The sequence below is a fragment of the Copadichromis virginalis genome, linkage group LG14, assembly GCF_057382275.1.
Source record: "Copadichromis virginalis isolate Kocher_CV1m ecotype Utaka linkage group LG14, C_Virginalis_male_GT1.1, whole genome shotgun sequence".
Lineage (NCBI taxonomy): Eukaryota > Metazoa > Chordata > Actinopteri > Cichliformes > Cichlidae > Copadichromis > Copadichromis virginalis.
This window is the reverse complement of record NC_140631.1, coordinates 925,507-940,335: the sequence shown is the minus strand read 5'-3', so window position 1 is coordinate 940,335 and position 14,829 is coordinate 925,507. Positions and strand designations below refer to the sequence as shown.

General features: G+C 48.0%; 1 protein-coding gene across 7 annotated transcripts in view; it reads right to left on the bottom strand.

Moving 5' to 3' along the window:
- Nucleotides 1-14,829, bottom strand: part of phldb1b (pleckstrin homology-like domain, family B, member 1b) — a 99,605-nt gene that overhangs the window by 45,525 nt on the left and 39,251 nt on the right. For all 7 annotated transcript variants that reach the window (XM_085478938.1, XM_085478939.1, XM_085478942.1 and 4 more), the window contains one exon: nucleotides 4,062-4,187. In XM_085478938.1, the coding sequence (XP_085335064.1) occupies nucleotides 4,062-4,187 (126 nt within the window). The remainder of the gene's footprint in view (nucleotides 1-4,061; nucleotides 4,188-14,829) is intronic.

Sequence of the window (14,829 nt, the reverse complement as noted above, 5' to 3'; positions counted from 1 at the left end):
CCACGTGGCTCTGAGGCAGGGAACACTCCACAGATCAGGTTTTATTCACCTTAAATGAGGATTATTGTAAGGTAGCGTCATCAGTGCAAACACAGAGGTAATAAAACAGCTGTCGTGTCTGAGAAGCAAATAAAAGAGTCAGTTTTGTGTCACAGAGGCAAATCCCATCAGTGCAAGTGCTTTAAAATACAGAAGCTTCACAAATAATGCATTAGCTGTGCCTGCTCAGCTGACACCACAGCAGCTATGCCTGCTTTTTCTCTAATAACGCCAAGCTCTGCCCACGTGACAGCCTCACCACAACTGAATATGAACGCATCTGCGTGTAAATAACACGGCAGTGAAGTAACAATGCTAGTGTCACATCGACCGTCACGGATCCTGATGTGAGGAACACACAATACGGGATAAAGGCGGCCGTTTGCTGAGGGAAAGCCCGTGCAATGATGTCATGGCATACAGACCATCGCCTCCAGCGCATCGCGACAAACTTCATTTAAAAACTGGCAATTTACGCCGGCGTGTTCGCGGGTAAAGACGAGCGCCGGCTTCAACATGACGGCGTGATATTTTATCACACGGAGCATCCTCTGCTTTTCGGCACCAATTCCATCATATGGAAGCGCTAGCTAACAAACACACGCTTGGTTCATCTGCCATTACCCATTTCTCCCCCTGACAAGAACGCCGTATCATGCTGTTAGCAAAGAAGATCAGATGTATTTAGAGGAAATCACACAGTCGTGTTTATTAATGCGATATGATCCGAATAAAGATGCAAAGTCACAGTGATTGGTTCGAGTGTGTACCGCTGCTCTAAGACGTGCACACCTTCTTAGATAAATGCACGAATGAAAAATCGACGTATTGTTAATGGAGTTTGGCGTGTGACCGCTTGGCATCACTTTTCTCAGGCGCGGAGAGCTAGGGTTACTCACATGAAGGAATAAAACTGCGCCCCGGTCAGTTTCAGTGCGGTTCACCTGCTATATGACCCACACATGAGGCCACGTCCTCCGGACAGCGCTGACAGGGCGGCTGTGGCAGAGCTCCGCCGTGTCTGGCTCCACACACACCGAAGAGACACGGAGCTTCAACGCCGCGCTGACAGTTCAGCCGGGGTGCTGGGTACCGCTGCGGACCGCCGAACCGCTGGCGTCAGGTTACGCGAACAGTAACACGGCATTTCCGGTCTTGACTTTCAAAGTAAATCTCTATTAGCGTCAAGGGAACGTGCCACTGTTGAGAACATTTTCACTATTAAGGCCGATTTTAACTGAATATGAAAGTCCATAAAATACCTTAGAAGTGCAGTTTTACAATTAAACCCAGTTACGAAAAACAAATCGCTCTGAACTCCTGGTGACAGGCATTTATTTTATTTTGAAGGTACATTTGTATGACTGACCGTGTCGTGGTTTACTTACGAAGCTTTTCCTGCCCGCAGTGATGAACCACTGCGAGATTTGCGAGCAGTTTGTCACGGCAGCACATTTTATTGTTCGTCACTGTTCTCTGTGTCAATAATGCAGGTTAGATGCGACCGAGGAGAAAGTATTGAAACGGCCCGTGTCCACGTTAAAGCCAGGGATGGCGGTGAGAGAGCGATGCAGCTTATTAGTTTACCCAAACAAGGCCAACCTCAAAAAGAGAAACTTTGGGACAAAAGTCAGAAATGACAAATATCCCCGTGCATCCACCGTCTGTCTGAATATCTTTCCACATAAAAACACTCACACTGATCGAGCATGGTGAAATATTTAAAGGAAAATCAGAGAGGTTCTTCTGGGATGGAAATGTGGGTTTGGAAATGGAAAACAGGGGCAGGAAATATGTGGCGGTTACCCTGTTAAATGGCAAAAAGATCCCCAGTTTGACGTCCTAATAGTGCTTTATTAATAAGCACTTGCTTTCATCTCATAATAGTGAAAAAAAGAGATTCAGCATGCAGCAGTGCCAATCTAAAACCACAACTGCATCCCCAGCCTTCAGCCTTGTCCTCAGAGCTGTCCAGCAGCCAAGTCACTGGGAGATAAAGGCCTTTCACTGGGAAGAATACAGAAGGCTGGGGAACAGGGACCAGAGGGGAAACCCAGGCAGGGAGGGCGCAGAGATGGGAGACAGCACACTGGAACTGGGAGCTTTATAAATAGCCTCTGAAAAGGATACTGTAACCCCAGCCATCAGCCACTTTAAGGAACCACAAAGCCGTCTGCTGGCCTCGCACTGAGATACAGGAAGTGCCAGCTGGATGAAAATCCAGCAAAGCTTGCAGAAACTAAACGAGACAGGTAAATGCGACGGACGCCGCTGCAATTTGTGACTCTTTGCTGGTCTTCAGTGGAGGATGTGACAGTGTGTGGCTGTCTGTCTCTCTGTCTTGCACAGAAACTGATGACATGTCCTCTCCGCCAGCGCCACGTGGGACAGGCTCCAACCCCCCTCCAAACCTGATAAACAGCTAAGAAAATGGAGGGCGGACTGACAGAGTGGTGCAAAGTGCACATGACTCTGGAGAATTGCATGAGGTTTGATTTTGCAAGACAATCGTTACAAAGTGATGCAAGTTTTAGGATTCACAGAAGTAGGCCATAAACAACTAATATGCCAACCAGCGCCACCAGGCTGCTGACAACACCAAACGTCCCCTGTCTGCAGGACTCATTGCAGTGTTACCATGTATGTGTGGCAGCATGGTCCCGTTAGGGAGATCAGAAGTCCTCAGGAGCCCTGGACCAGCAGAACTGATTTAAAGCAGACTCAGAGATTTCCATCAGTAATTTTTCCTTCATTCACGTGTGTATGGAAAACAGACTGTATACTAAAGACAGAAGCAGGATCACCCATTGTTAGCATTTCCACACTGACCATCTCGGCGTTTTGCAGCAGTTTGTGACGAGGAAATAGCAACGAGCAGCGCTGACTGTGAAACGAAGGGAAGCTGCAGACTGATGGGCCGGCGGCATGTCAATCACAAGGTCACCATGACCTCATTGATCCTCTATTTGTAATCAGAAGGTTGCCGGTTCGAGCCCCGGCTCGGACAGTCTCGGTCGTTGTGTCCTTGGGCAAGACACTTCACCCGTTGCCTACTGGTGGTGGTCAGAGGGCCCGGTGGCGCCAGTGTCCGGCAGCCTCGCCTCTGTCAGTGCGTCAGTCAGTTCACACACAAAGATAACATGTGCCACTTTCAAGTCTTTTCAAGCTGACACGGCGGACATGCTGCGTTTATCATGGGAGTGGCATAAGCAATCTTCATCTGAACGCAACTCAGGAATGCGTAATTGGTACGTTTCTAAACAACGGAAGGCTTTCATTAGTGGATCAGGAAGTCCAGAGCAGGCAGCGTGCCTGTGTGCTATACTTATCCCCTGGTGGCACGCCGTGTCAACTGTGGGGGAGGACGGGGGACGAGATGCTGTGACAGATCCCTGGAAGTATAGCTTGCCAAGAGAAGGTACACTTACAGCTGTGGACACACACACACACACACACACACACACACACACTTTGCCTGGAGACAGAGGAATGAGATGAAACATGCATGGTGTGAGCTCGGTCCCAGCTGGGCCCTGCTCAGGCTCTGGGCTCCAACAGACCCTCCAAGTGACGACGAGGGTCTGATAACAGAGCTGCAAACAGAACTCTGACCAATCTATGACTCTGCAAATATAAAATGTCTTTTTAATGAAACACCAACCAAAGTAACTGAGAGCAGCTGACGTTTGAAAAGCCAACAAACACACAAAGAAAAGTCTGCTGCTCCACTTGCTCCACCCTTGTGTGGAGTTTACTGCTGTACAAGCAGCCACCTGTAAACTACACCTCTCCACCTCCAGCACCCGCCTTTTTACCGTCTGCTCCTTTCATCCGTGCAGGCCGAGCTGAAAATGAGATTTCTTACGGGGGAAACGAGGTCTTTCTGTTTCCTGGACAAAGTGCCAGTGCTGAGCTTTTCAAAGTGATTTGTGTTTGCGAGGTGTGGAGTCAGTGCTCCCGAGTAATAACAGTCAGGATATACTACGTATGTATGTGGAAACCCCACAATAACGGCACAGTACCTGCACAGAGTCTGTAGTCCCCAGCAGAGACACTTCCTCCTTGGGGCATCATACTCTTCATCCTGAAGGCTTCTTCAGGGTGGTTGAAGCGAAAGAAGGCTGATTGGCCAAAACACAGCATGCAGCCTGGAACAGAAGCACATACATTTCATTTTCACCTGTGCTTAGTCATCACATCCCTGTACCCTGTAGCTCTGCCACGGGAAGCTAGCAGGTCACAGGTGTGCCACAATTATGTGCAGTTGTTTTAGGGTAGGTGGGGCTACAGGGGTGGGAACCTTTGGAGAACCGTTATCATTGTTATCATTGAATACTGTAAAGTATTTTTGCCCGAAATGCCCACCCCCCACGTCACCCGCCATGCAGGTCGAGAATCACAACCAATGTTTGTCTGCAATATCTCTGAAAACTCTCCAAAAATGTCTTTTATTGAACAGTTTCTGATGTATAAAGAACTCCTGGTCCAGCTATGAGAGGAAAACGCTCAGCACAACCACACATGCTTAGTGCGACCGGGACAAAAAAAGCAAGAGGTTTGCTGTTTGTTTGGGAACAAAGGCATCACTGCCATTCAGTAGATGGCACTAAGGCTTTAATGTGTGTGCTAATATGATGCTAAAGCTCAAAAACAAGTACCAAATCTTCATTTAAAGACTATAAAGAGCTAGCTTAGCAATTCATTAGCAGAAATACTCACTTCCCCACACTAACCAACAACTTTTAGTTTCTGACTGTTTCCTGTCTTATTTAAGACATGAACATTACAGGAATGAAGTGGACTGCTAACCATTTAGGAAGAGCCAGCATAGTTTTATTCCACATTTACAGTCTTTATGCTAAGCTAGGCTAAAGTGTCAAATTCCTTAGGTAACATAAAAACCATCCATCATCCATCCATCTTCATCCACTTTATCCGAGGCCGGGCAGCAGCCTAAGCAAAGAGGCCCAGACCTCCCTCTCCCCAGCCACCTCCTCCAGCTTGTCCGGGGGAACACCAAGGCGTTCCCAGGCCAGCCGAGAGAGATAATCTCTCCAGCGTGTCCTGGGTCTGCCCCGGGGCCTCCTCCCGGTGGGACATGGCTGGAACACCGCGCCCAGGGGGCATCCTTGTCAGATGCCCGAACCACCTCAGCTGGCTCCTTTCGATGTGGAGGAGCAGCGAAGTAAAAGCGAAGCTCTCAATTTACCGGTCGATCTACGTCCCTACCCTCACCTATGGCCACGAGCTGTGGGTAGTGACCGAAAGAACGAGATCGCGGATACAAGCGGCAGAAATGAGCTTCCTCCGAAGGCTGGCTGGCCTCTCCCTTAGAGATAGGGTGAGAAGTTCAGCCATCAGGGAGGGGCTCAGAGTAGAACATAAACACCAATCTAAATTTAAAAAGTAAACAACATTTTCCTCAAATATATTTCCTTTGACATGCAGTGAAGTACAGGAACAAAGTAGTACAAACAGTAAGCATATCTGTGTGTGTACTAATAAATATGCTGCGACTTTCCACCACAGCCCAACTCATTCCTAATATTTCACATACAGACGTGAGCAGCATCGTAACGCTCACAGAGACTGGAAACAAACTATCCCTGAGAAACTGCTGATGCGTCTCATAGCAGCATCCAGTCTGAGCACAGAGCGCACATGACCGTTTGAATCGCCAACACAGACGTAAGTAAGGTGAACACGAGGCGTCCGAGTTGTTCTGACAGCATCAGGAACGAGCTCACAGACGCTGTGCTGACTCAACCATCATCCACACAGGGCAGAGGGCACACCGTCCTCTGGCACGGTGCAAACGGGCCACTGATGACACTTAAACCTGATATAGCTGGATGAAGACTGCAGAAAACAAAGTACAGAAAAGATCTGAGACATGTCCAAGTTCAGGAGACACATCTGTACAAACTGTCAGGACGGTTTCTCTGCTTTCTGGGAAGCAGGAAGGCACATCGGAACTACAAAGATTCAAAATATATCTAAATAGTTCCCAACTTCAAAACGTCTGACTTCTCGTCACATCGGTTTACACAGCAGAACAATCTGATCTGCCTCTGCCTGACATCCTGTTTCTGCAGGAGCTACGTCCAATTAAAGAGATAAGATGATAAAATGCCGTTTCAGCAGATCCATGATAAAGTCTGGTCAGAATAATTCTATAAAGAAAACTTCACAAAATTCACATCCATTGCCCTGAGCAGCTATATTCTAGCTGCAACACGCTACAAGCTAACGGGCCGGTCACAAAATGTATGAATCACAGTGCAGTCCAATAAGCTTTAAACACAGCGGTACCTCCGTGTCCTGGTGAAAGCTCAGTGTTGCTCTCACACTCACTTTTTAATGGTTGTACTGGAATTAGTTGAACCTGCTGCAGGTTCTGGCTGGGGTCCGCGTCCTGCCTTATAAAGGACGTCCATCACCAAATGGACTCTTCTCCAGGAGACACTTGTTGCACAAGTTAATGTGTGAAATGCTGTGTTAGAAAAGACTGAACGAACACTAGTCCTGCTGAACTCTGCAGCTCCCAGGTGGCTCAGGACTAACAGGTGCCTGTCTAATGCATTTACACAGATTTCCATTGTCAGAGTAAAAATGTGCAGCAATGGTTGTTTGACTTTGTCCACCAAACTCAGAGCCGTCCTGTGTTCGGGTGAATGTGTCTGCTACAGTGTGATGCAGCGTTTCACTCAGATGGAACCAGCGCCACACACTCCCCAGCTCTGTGTGGTGATATCAATCACATCCACCTATCTGGTTTGAACATCAGAGTACATCATTCACAGAACTCATTCAGCTCCTTCATGTGCCATGAGCCCGATAACAGATCAGCAGTCGCACGTTTATGGTTTTCTCAATACGGCATCATTATGTCCTGCTGACATGACGAGGGAAAGGTCTTCCAGGCCAGCCGGAGATAAGATCCCTGCCTGTCGTTGTGAGGCCTGAGGTAAAAACAGGAAATGCTGCTGTGATGGACGACAGAGCCAGATTGGCCTTTTATTATGGAGAGACACACACGCTGACAGCCTGGGGAAAAACACCTGATTACATCCTGAGCCGTGGGTGAGGCCTGATGGAAAACAGGTGCAGACTGCTGCTAACATGAGCTTAGCACAGAGGGGTCAATGCCACTGCAAAAAACAACAACCTGTGTAGAACGGTGCATGGACTGCTTCTTACACAGCACGCTTCTACAACTGTCTATGCAAGTGCTTCTAATATTCATACTCTGATGAACGCATCGCAGAGGAACTTGGGGTTAGCATCTTGTCCAAGATATTTGGCATGTAGACTAGAGCAGACGGGGATCGAACCACCAACCTTCAGCAACAGCCCTAGAATACATTTACTTCTCTTTTTCTCGTTTGCATGTCATAGGCTGGTAACAACTATTAAAGTCTGGCTGTAAGCCACTCGAACATGGCAGAAGCATAGATGTATATGCTGTGGTCAAGTCAACATTCATGTTTTACATGAAATAATACTGTAACGTCAGAAGCAGCCACATTTGAATGGCAAGGTGGAGTGCTAAGCTAGCAGCTAACGCAGCAAGCTTTGTTAGCTGCTGGTTATGGACCAGCCTCTAGTGGCCATTAAAGGAACTGCAGGAGGTTGCTGTTTGGCAGAAGATCCCTGTTTAACTACTGCAGCATGAATAGTACCAGTTATACTCTAATCGTTTACACACTAAATTTCAATGTAAAAACATAGAAAGCATCGTCCCTGTAATAAAAATGATTCCTGTACTGTAAAATAACGTGTTGATGCTAAATGCTAATAATGATATTTATATTAGTGCTATAAAATAAGATAAGATAAGATAACCTTTATTAGTCCCACACGTGGGAAATTTGTTTTGTCACAGCAGGAAGTGGACAGTGCAAAAGTTATGAGGCAAAAATTAGAATACAATAAGAATAAATACAGTACACAACTGTACAGAATAGAATAAAATAAAATACTATATACAGTAGAATAAAATAAAATAAATATACAATAAGATAAAAATAGAATACGAATGCTATATACAACTGAGTAAAAATACAACGATGACAGAAAGGATTATTGCACTTAGTATTATTGCATATGTGTGGATGTGTGTGTTTGATCAGTTAAAGTCTTTGTTGTGGAGTCTGACAGCAGTGGGGAGGAAAGACCTGTGAAATCTCTCCGTCCCACACCGTGGGTGCCGCAGTCTCCCACTGAAGGAGCTGCTCAGTGCTGTCACAGTCTGCTGCATGGGGTGGGAGATGTTGTCCATCAGGGATGACAGCTTAGCCGCCGTTCTCCTGTCACTCACCACCTCCACTGGGTCCAGAGGGCATCCTAGAACAGAGCTGGCCCTTCGGATCACCCTGTTCAGTCTCTTCCTGTCCCCAGCAGAGATGCTGCCGCCCCAGCAGACCACACCATAAAAGATAGCAGAAGCCACAACAGAGTCATAGAAGGTCTTCAGGAGTGGGCCCTCCACTCCAAACGACCTGAGTCTCCGCAGCAGGTACAACCTGCTCTGCCCTTTCCTGTAGAGGGCGTCTGAGTTATGAGTCCAGTCCAGTCTATTGTTCAGATGAACACCAAGGTACCTGTAGCTGTCCACAGCCTCAATGTCCATACCTTGGATGTTCAGTGGTTGCAGTGGAGAATGCTTGTGCCTGCGGAAGTCTACCACCAGTTCCTTGGTTTTACTGGCGTTGATCTGGAGGTAGTTCAGCTGGCACCAGTCCACAAAGTCTTGGGTCAGACCTCTGTACTCCTTGTCGTCCCCATCAGTGATGAGGCCGACTATTGCAGAGTCATCAGAGAACTTCTGCAGGAAGCACTGGGTGGAATTGTGGGAGAAGTCTGCAGTGTAGATGGTGAAGAGGAACGGAGCCAGAACCGTTCCCTGTGGGGCCCCCATACTGCAGACGACCCTGTCCGACACACAGCCCTGAGTCCTCACATACTGTGGTCGGTCGGTGAGGTAGTCCAGGATCCAGGTAGTGAGGTGATGGTCCACTCCAGAGTTCACCAGCTTGTCCTTTAGAACCGAGGGAAGAATAGTGTTGAAGGCACTGGAGAAATCAAAGAACATGATTCTCACAGTGCTTCCAGCGGTCTCCAGGTGAGCGAGGGAACGATGTAGGAGGTGAATGACGGCATCATCCGCTCCAATGCCAGGCTGGTAGGCAAACTGAAGTGGGTCCAGTGATGAGCTTATTAGGCGCCGAAGCTGAGCCAGGACCAACCGCTCCAGGGTCTTCATCAGGTGGGATGTCAGAGCCACCGGCCTGTAGCTGTTGAGGTCCTTGGGGCGTGAAGTCTTTGGCACTGGTACAACACAGGAGGTTTTCCAGAGCTGTGGGACTCTTCCCAACCTCAGGCTCAGGTTGAAGAGGTGCTCCATCACCCCACACAGTTGGTCCGCGCAGGACCTGACGACCCTCGAGCTGATGCCATCTGGACCCGCTGCCTTCTTGCCATTAATCCTCCTCAGTTCCCTCCTAACCTGGGTGGTTGAGAGAGACAGGCTGGAGCCTTGTGTTGAGTGTGTATTGGATGCTGCAGTTGGGGGCGGGGGGGAGTGAGCAGGGTGAATAGAGGAGGTGTGAAGTGTCTGAGGTGGAACAGCAGCAGTGGGGGTGGATTAGCAGTCCAAGAGCAGAACTGTGCTGATTCACATTAGTATTTATTTCTGCCACCCGTCTCTGTTTCCACCAGTGTTACAACACCGTCCTCTGCATAGTTTTGGTATTTTGCACAGTTCAGTATTTGCAGGATAATGAGTGCACCCTCAGTCTAGTCACGAACGAGGAAACACAAGAACTCGCTGAAAAGGACGTTTAAAAGCAGCCGTCGGTACGCTGCTGGTGCGGCCCTCAGAGCCACGTCGGCTGAGCCTCCATGCCTTCACGCGCTCCACAACTTCAGCGCTTATCCGACTTTTCTGCCTCCCTGCTGTGTCCTCTGGATTCTGTCCACTTTCACTGAATCACACCCCTTCCTCTGACTTGCACGAACATGATCTCCCTGGTGAACATCAACTTAGGCATTTAGGAAGCTCCTGGTTAAAACAATGTAGCTTGAAGAGGCATGTATCTGACACTGTGGTGACACAGTCATCACTCACTCTGAGCCTACAAGGGTTTGGTGATGCCTCTGCGGCCTCGTTTTCACGCAGGAGTTCTGTGTTGATTGGAACAACAGTGACGACTGAGGCTAACAGCTAGCTGCAATAACAACATTTCTTTAACATACTTACTGCTTATACAGTCCTGCTCTTAGAATTTAATCAGTATTAAATATGTGCTAGTGTGCTGTATTTTGGTGGTTAGCTATTGGATTGGACATGGAAAATATCTAAGCTAGAAAACATAAGGTATTAGCATTTTCCGAGCCTTGGCTATGCTAATTAGCAAATGCTAAATCAACACTTACTGAAACCAACAGGGCACCAGTTTCAGCTTTATTCAGTTTCGATGTGCTGATTTATCTTTAGAAATGAATATTGAAGTGTTTCACCTTTATGTCAGATGTGAACAGAACTAATAGCAGAGGACTCGACGGCTGTCACAGACCTCTGTTTGTCCCACTGCCACATTTTGCTGGTTTGGCCACTTTGGAGGTGATAACATATCTTTTGTGTAGTATGTTTACCGTCATCATGAGGCCTTTATTACTCACTGTGTTTCATGGGCAAACATCTGTGGCTAAATGGAATGTGGCCACATTAGTGATTACAGTGTGTCTTTGTGAGATACGATGTACAGAGTCAGGTTTATGCCTGAGTTCATGCTGGATGATTCACATTAGCAGCCACTGCTTTGTTGTTCTTGGCCTTAATGCATTAGTCTCACTGCAGTTTGTGGTGTGAGCCAGCTGAATTAGTTGTGCAGTTATTAAGGATGATTCTCGCTTTAGGGTGTAAGCTCCTCGCCTGCTGCTTATGTACGTCTGACAGTGTGAGATTTACTCTGACTTTGTGTTTTTAATAGCACGGCTTTCATTTAACTGTCACTCAAACAGCTTATTTAACTGTTAAAATACAAAATTGTGATTAAGATTCAACTTTGATAAACTGTGCAGCTCTAGTAGCACGTAATCTCAGAACGACAACCTGTTAGTGACAAACTGTTTGAGCATCTTAGCTAGCTCAGCACACAGCAGACAAAAATACCCAAAATATGTGATTCCAGTTTGAATGCTCTAACCACTGTGATCCACCACAGCAACATCTTTGTGAAATTTGCAGATGACACCACAGTGGTGGGGCTCATTTCCAAGGGAGACGAGTCTACGTACAGAGACGAGGTGGAGCAGCTGACGTCATGGTGTAAGGCCAATAACCTCCTCCTCAACACTTCAAAAACCAAAGAACTCATAATAGACTTCAGAAGGAAAAAGGCAGAGATCCAACCACTATTCATAAATGGGGACTGTGTAGAAAGGGTGGCAAGCTTCCGCTTCCTGGGAGTCAATATAGAGGAGAACCTTTCCTGGAGTGTGAACACCTCCGAGCTGCTGAAAAAGGCCCAACAGAGACTGTACTTCCTGAGAATTCTCAGGAGGAATAACATCACACAGAAACTGCTGGTGTCCTTCTACAGAGCCACCATTGAGAGTGTTCTAACTTACTGCATATGTATTTGGTACACTAGCTGCACAGGGGCTCAGAGGAAAGCACTCCAAGGGATCATTAACACTGCCCAAAAGATCACTGGCTGCCCTCTCCCCACACTGGAAGTTCTACACAACGCCCACTGTTTTAAAAAGGCCCAAAACATCATAAAAGACACCTCACATCCTGGCCACTCCCTGTTCGAACTGTTGCCCTCAGGCAGACGGTACAGGGCAATCAGAGCAAGGACTAATAGACTCAAACACAGCTGTTATCCAACTGCAATAACACATCTGAATACTACAAAAAAATGTCCATCACGCCACTCTTGTGTTAATCTATGCACGGCCTGAAGCATGTGTGTGGGAATGTATGTGAATGTTTTACTGTTATATCTTATTAGTATTTTAAGTATTCTATCTATTTTATTTATTGAATTTTATTGTTTTATTTATATTTTGATATTGCTAGGGATGATGCAATGATCGGGGACCATTCTTCATTTCGTTGTTCTCATGACAATGACAATAAAGTTTCTGATTCTGATCAAATAAGCAAAAATATCAATAACATGTAGGGCGACACAATTTCACTGACTCAATCATAAGTGAAGCTGTTGTGTTAAAGGGCATCGTCATGCCACAAAGGCCCGTTTTATACAGGACAACTGATATTCAACGTCTTTTTCTTACTGTGAAGTTGACATTAGGACAGCAGATGTGCAGAGTGGATTTAATCTTTTATAGCTGTCAGGGTTTGGTGTTTGTAATCAGCTATAACAGTTGGTCCATGAAACATGGCGTCACTGTTAGTCTAAACTCCAAAAACCACATTCCTGTTCAAAGCGAGCCTCACTGCCCATCAGGAGACTTTTACCTCAGCACGTTTTGGAAAATGATTTCACTGGATTTGAATTCTAATGGTCACCAGTTCATGTCCAGAACAAGTTCTGCTAAGGCTGCAGTTGTACTTCTAGCTCCATCTTTGCTCAGTCCAGGACTCTGAGTGCCACCACTGCGATATGGAGACCTCCACACATCCACGCCCAGCTCAGGCTGAGAGGAAGCCAACTTTACAGGATGTAAAGGACAGCTCACTGGTTTGTCATGGACGACACCCGGACAGGCTGCACACATGCCTGTGAGACCACTAACTGCCACAGACTGTGAATAAATCCCACCAGTGTGGGGCTGTCCCGTGGACATGTGGACATACGGGACACGGTGATGGACACGGTGATGCAGAGGCTGCTGGAGTGTGATGGACAATGTTTCTCCTCCTCGGTCTCTCAGCACTAACCTCTGCTGGCATTGACTGTGTGTGTGCGCGTCTGTCTGTCTGCGTGTGTCCGTGCGTGTCTGTGTGTGCGCGCGTCTGTGTCTGTGAGTCTGTGTGTGCGTGCGTCTGTGTCTGTGAGTCTGTGTGTGCGTGCGTCTGTGTGCGTGCGTCTGTGTGTGCGTGCGTCTGTGTGTGCGCGTCTGTGTGTGCGTGCGTCTGTGTGTGTGAGTCTGTGTGTGCGTGCGTCTGTGTGTGCATACGTCTGTGTCTGTGAGTCTGTGTGTGCGCGCGTCTGTGTGTGTGCGTGCGTCTGTGTGCGTACGTCTGTGTGCGCGCGTCTGTGTCTGTGAGTCTGTGTGTGTGCGTCTGTGTGTGTGCGTCTGTGTGTGCGTGCGTGCGTCTGTGCGTGCGTGCGTCTGTGCGTGCGTGCGTCTGTGTGTGCGTGCGTGCGTCTGTGCGTGCGTCTGTGCGTGCGTGCGTCTGTGTGTGCGTGCGTCTGTGTGCGTACGTCTGTGTGTGTGAGTCTGTGTGTGCGCGCGTCTGTGTGTGTGCGTGCGTCTGTGTGTGTGAGTCTGTGTGTGCGTGCGTCTGTGTGCGTACGTCTGTGTGCGCGCGTCTGTGTCTGTGAGTCTGTGTGTGCGTGCGTCTGTGTGTGCGTGCGTGCGTCTGTGCGTGCGTGCGTCTGTGTGTGCGTACGTCTGTGTGCGCGCGTCTGTGTGTGTGCGTGTCTGTGCGTCTGTGTGTGTGCGTCTGTGTCTGTGCGTCTGTGTCTGTGAGTCTGTGTGTGTGTGCGTCTGTGTGTGCGTGCGTGCGTCTGTGTGTGCGTACGTCTGTGTGCGCGCGTCTGTGTGCGCGTGTGTCTGTGCGTCTGTGTCTGTGAGTCTGTGTGTGTGAGAGGCTGCCCAGGATCAGCCCGACAGAGATCACACAGTTCATAGATGAGCGTTCAGAAACAGTGGCAGGCTTGTCCCACTGTGGGAGTGGGCTGTCATGCTGAATGCACTGGAAGCTCTGACTCTGTGCAGGATAAGAAACATGACAGCATTGTCCATCAGAGGAGTGGCTAATAATCGACCTGTGAAACTTTCACATTCACCCAGTGATTCCCAGTTTAGGCACATCTATGGTTTCCTTATTGTTCTTCATTTATACTGGTTTACACTGTGGATGCTCACATTAGACTCATGGAAATAATCCTCCTCACTTCAGATAGTGTCTGTCTCCTGAATCCAAACTGGAAGTCCACAGAGGAGGGGCCTGAAAACTGAACTGCCTCCCATTAAGTACTCTGGGAACAACAGGTAAGCTTTACTGGGCTGGTCTTTATTGTCAGGGCGAGTGGGGTCTGATAACTCAACACTCCGTGTGTGAGGATTTAACAGGGGAGGAGCCGGTATGGGACAGACGTGCTCGCTCCGTCTGGTCCCGGTCAGTGATGTCTCCGTCTTCTGTTTCTGGCTCTTTATGTCCCAACAGAGCGTTTTCCACGCTCACATACATGACATAGTAAACACACGTGTTCCCAACCACGCGTGTGTGTCTCCGTTTCATGTCAGAACCCTGCTGTGACAAACATCTGTTCATTTAACAATAACCCGAGCACGCTGACATTTCCAGGGATGAAGAGACGACGACCTTTAAAGGGAAGTTTGTCCTCATTTATTCCTGAATCCCAAAGCAGAAGTGATGTGACATTTACCAAACCGCTCCATCTGCTGAAACGCTGCCGGTGAAGTCCATGACGAGAACTCTCTCTGTGCCAATCAGCACTTCAGTGCAGCTTCTCATCGGAGGGATGCTCCCGCTGTGTGGAGCATCAGATGGTCCTCCACCAAACAGGTACAGATTTATGATCCAGGGACACGAGAAGCATTCACCCGGGTGAGGTTTACACA